This window comes from Pelmatolapia mariae, linkage group LG18 (genome assembly GCF_036321145.2).
Source record: "Pelmatolapia mariae isolate MD_Pm_ZW linkage group LG18, Pm_UMD_F_2, whole genome shotgun sequence".
In the NCBI taxonomy this organism is placed as follows: domain Eukaryota; kingdom Metazoa; phylum Chordata; class Actinopteri; order Cichliformes; family Cichlidae; genus Pelmatolapia; species Pelmatolapia mariae.
This window is the reverse complement of record NC_086243.1, coordinates 30541481-30544937: the sequence shown is the minus strand read 5'-3', so window position 1 is coordinate 30544937 and position 3457 is coordinate 30541481. Positions and strand designations below refer to the sequence as shown.

At 41.1% G+C, this 3457-nt stretch overlaps 1 protein-coding gene across 1 annotated transcript; it reads right to left on the bottom strand.

Annotated features, from left to right (window-relative positions):
* Nucleotides 1-347: 347 nt before the first annotated feature.
* LOC134616525 (tripartite motif-containing protein 16-like) lies at nt 348-2370 on the bottom strand. Its single transcript, XM_063461374.1, has one exon. The coding sequence runs from the start codon at nt 2368-2370 to the stop codon at nt 709-711; it is 1662 nt and encodes a 553-aa protein (XP_063317444.1). The 3' UTR covers nt 348-708.
* Between the last annotated feature and the right edge of the window lie 1087 nt (nt 2371-3457).

Below are 3457 nucleotides of genomic sequence, written 5' to 3'. Positions count from 1 at the left end.
TGTATGCTGCACCAGATATAGTAGAGATTACAATAAAGTTTCTTTTGACTTGACTTTGACTAATACTGTAGTGAAGAAAGTTGAAAGGTCACAGAGCGACTGCTGAATCTTCTGCTCTAAACATGAACTCTGAACTTTGTGATGCTTCAGCAGGAAAACTGCTTCAGTTATTCTCTCAGATTAGTTTCATATTTTCTGCATCAGATTTGAGTGAGATCCTGGAATGAAGACAGAAGAAAAGACTTTGTTCAAAGTTTGATTTATAGTCAAACCTTCCAGTTTATTCACACAATAAAACATCAACACAATATATGAATTCATTCATTAAAATCACAGTTTTTCCTCATTTGATGATTTTGACAAAAACAAACACAAACACACACACATGGTCTGCCATACTCATAAAGAGAAATGTCGACATTTTTCAATACAAATATTCCAGAAACATTTAGAGGATAGAGAAGTTTACATTTTCATGTGGAGAAATATTTGAGTAAATCAAAATGATGATGAGCAGTGATAGCCTCCATAAACAGTCACAGAAAAGATCTCCTTTAAAAACTCAGAAACATCAAGAGAACAACTAGAAGATGTGGAGGTACCACCCATAATGTTTGACTGACAGCTGATCTCTGTGCAGAAATGATGGAGAGAAAATAAAATGAAACTAAAATACAGATTTAAACCCACAATATGAAAGACTTCAGTCTATTTCACTTTAATCAACTTAGCAGTGTCTGCATAATTGTAAAGCTTCAGTCCAGCATAGAGCGGCTGAGTGAATGTGGTCTGGACTCTGTGGAGGAGAGTCATGGTTTCAGAGACGCTGTAGAAGGACAAAATACCTGCTCTGTGATCCAGGTACACTCCTACTCTGGAGGAACGAGGACCTGAGACAGGAGTTTGGATGTTGTTGTACCGAAATGTATAACTGTCGTTGTTACAATCTAATGCCCAAGATTTGTCATTATGTCCAAATTTAGATTCACTCCCTTTTCTGCTGATACTCTTGTATGCAACTGCTACATAAACTCCTTCCCCTCTCCACTCCACCTCCCAGTAACAACGTCCAGTCAGACTCTCTCTACTCAGAACCTGACACCTTCCATAAAATCTGTCTGAATGACGAGAATAAAAATGCTTTTCATTTACTGCTATTGCTTTTCTGTTCCTCACTGATAATAACACATGTGAGTTTGCTGTGTTTGGATCCAGTGTGATTTCACATGAATATTTTAAAAATCCTTCTCTGGTCTTTGGCTCTGGTGGATCTGACAGTAAAACATCCACTTCAGTGACTGTCAGTGAGATGTTTGTCCATCCCTCTCTCAGAATGTCCTGTAGTTTATCTCTGACCTCTGACACAGCTGCTGTCACATCCTCAAAGTAGCTCAGAGGACGGATATTGATGCTGGATGAGTCTGTAGACTCACTGAGTGCTGACAGTGAGGGGTAGTTGTGTAGAAACTGGATGTGATCCTCTGTGTGTGAGAGCTGCTTCAATAGCTGCTTCAGCTCAGCATCTTTCCTCTTCAGCTCAGTGATCTCCTGCTCCAGCTTCTCCTCAAGCTCTTTGACTCGACTCACTTCAGTTTCCTGCTGGGATCTGATCTGCTGCTTCACATCGGAGCTTCTTTTCTGGATGAGATGGATAAGCTCAGTGAAGATCTTCTCACTGTCCTCCACCGTTTGATCAGCAGACTGATTGATGGCCTCCACCTCCTGTTGAAGCAGCTTCACATCTTTCTCTCTGTCCTGGATTCTCTGCTGGATGTTTTGTCGACTCACCTCCAGCTCTCTCTGCCTCTCAGTCCTTTCTGCTGCAGCTGAGACTGTGTCGTGGCCTTTATGGTCATCCACAGGGCAGAGATAACAGATACTCTGCTGATCAGTACGGCAGAACATCTTCATCACCTCATCATGACGAGAGCAGATGTTCTCCTGGAGCTTCTTGGAGGGCTCCACCAGCTTGTGTTTCTTTAATGGAGCCACATCATAATGAGGCTGAAGGTGTTTCTCACAGTAAGATGCCAGACAGACTAAACAGGACTTGAAGGCTTTCATTTTTCTTCCAGTGCAGACATCACAGGTCACATCTTCAGGTCCAGCATAGCAGTGATCAGCAGGAGCAGCTTGGAGTCCAGTCTTCTTCAGCTCCTCCACTAAATCTGCTAACATGGTGTTTTTCTCCAGGACAGGCCTCGCTGTGAAAGTCTGTCTGCACTGAGGGCAGCTGTAGATTTTCTTCTTTTCCTCTTCATCCCAGAAGCTTTTAATACAGTTCATGCAGTAGCTGTGTCCACAGGGAATAGTCACCGGATCCTTCAGTAGATCCAAACAGAATGAACAGCAGAATTTTGTTTGGTCCATTTGATTCATGTGCTGTGCCGTTTCACCGTCTCTCAGTGACTGTCAGACAGTTTCACTTCCTCTGAACAGAAACAACCTCTGTGCTCTGAAGGGAAACAGATCTCTGCTCTTGTTCACCTCCTACAGGAAATGAGGCTCACCAGCAACTGCATTTACACCATGTTGTTTAGACCCATCCTGATACAGACACATCTGTGAATGGAGGCACCAACAAGTCATGAAATGCTTATTTCATCAGTGCCAGGGTTTGTTATGTTTGCTTTACAGTATGCAGTAAAAAGTGTGACTTAGCCAACCTTCGTAAGTTGTAACTTAGCCTCTACAAAATGCCTTTTGTAGCTGATTTGTTGAATTTGTATTTAAGAATTGGTTTTAGTCATATGGAAACATTTTTTTTTCCAGCACATAAACAAAGCGTGGTGATGTTTGTCTTGAAACAACAACTGCATGTTGACTTTTTCTCAAAATAGGCATGGAAACAACAGTCTCCAATAATTCAAACTAATTTTTACATCTAATTGTTCAACATGATCGGTTGCATGCTGGATCTTGTGAGGCCAGTTTTTGTTAAAAGTGTTGCCTGTGAACAAAATCACAGTACATTTAAGCCAGTGCTATCGGCCTTAATCTCATTAAAATGACGTTAACACCATAACCGCATTAATGCAGCAAATCTACATTAGCAAGTTAAAGCGAATCGCCCCATGCGAGGGGCTGTATGGTGTCAACGTGTTAGCATGGTTAGCTCGTCAACGCGTTAGCATTGCTTGATCCATTTGATTCATGTGCTGTGCCGTTTCACCGTCTCTCAGTGACTGTTAGACAGTTTCACTTCCTCTGAACAGAAACAACCTCTTTGCTCTGAAGGGAAACAGATCTCTGCTCTTGTGTTTGGTTACAGCATGCAGTAACAAGTCTGACCCAGTTAAACTTTAATAGTTTAACTTTACTTGGATGTTTGAAATTTGACAATCAACACTCAGCGAGTTCATTCTATATTTCAAAAACTTCAGCAAAGTTTATGATGCTGTGATGAATAAAAATAAATGACACTTTATATTTTGACATTTTCTAATCTTAGTTCATT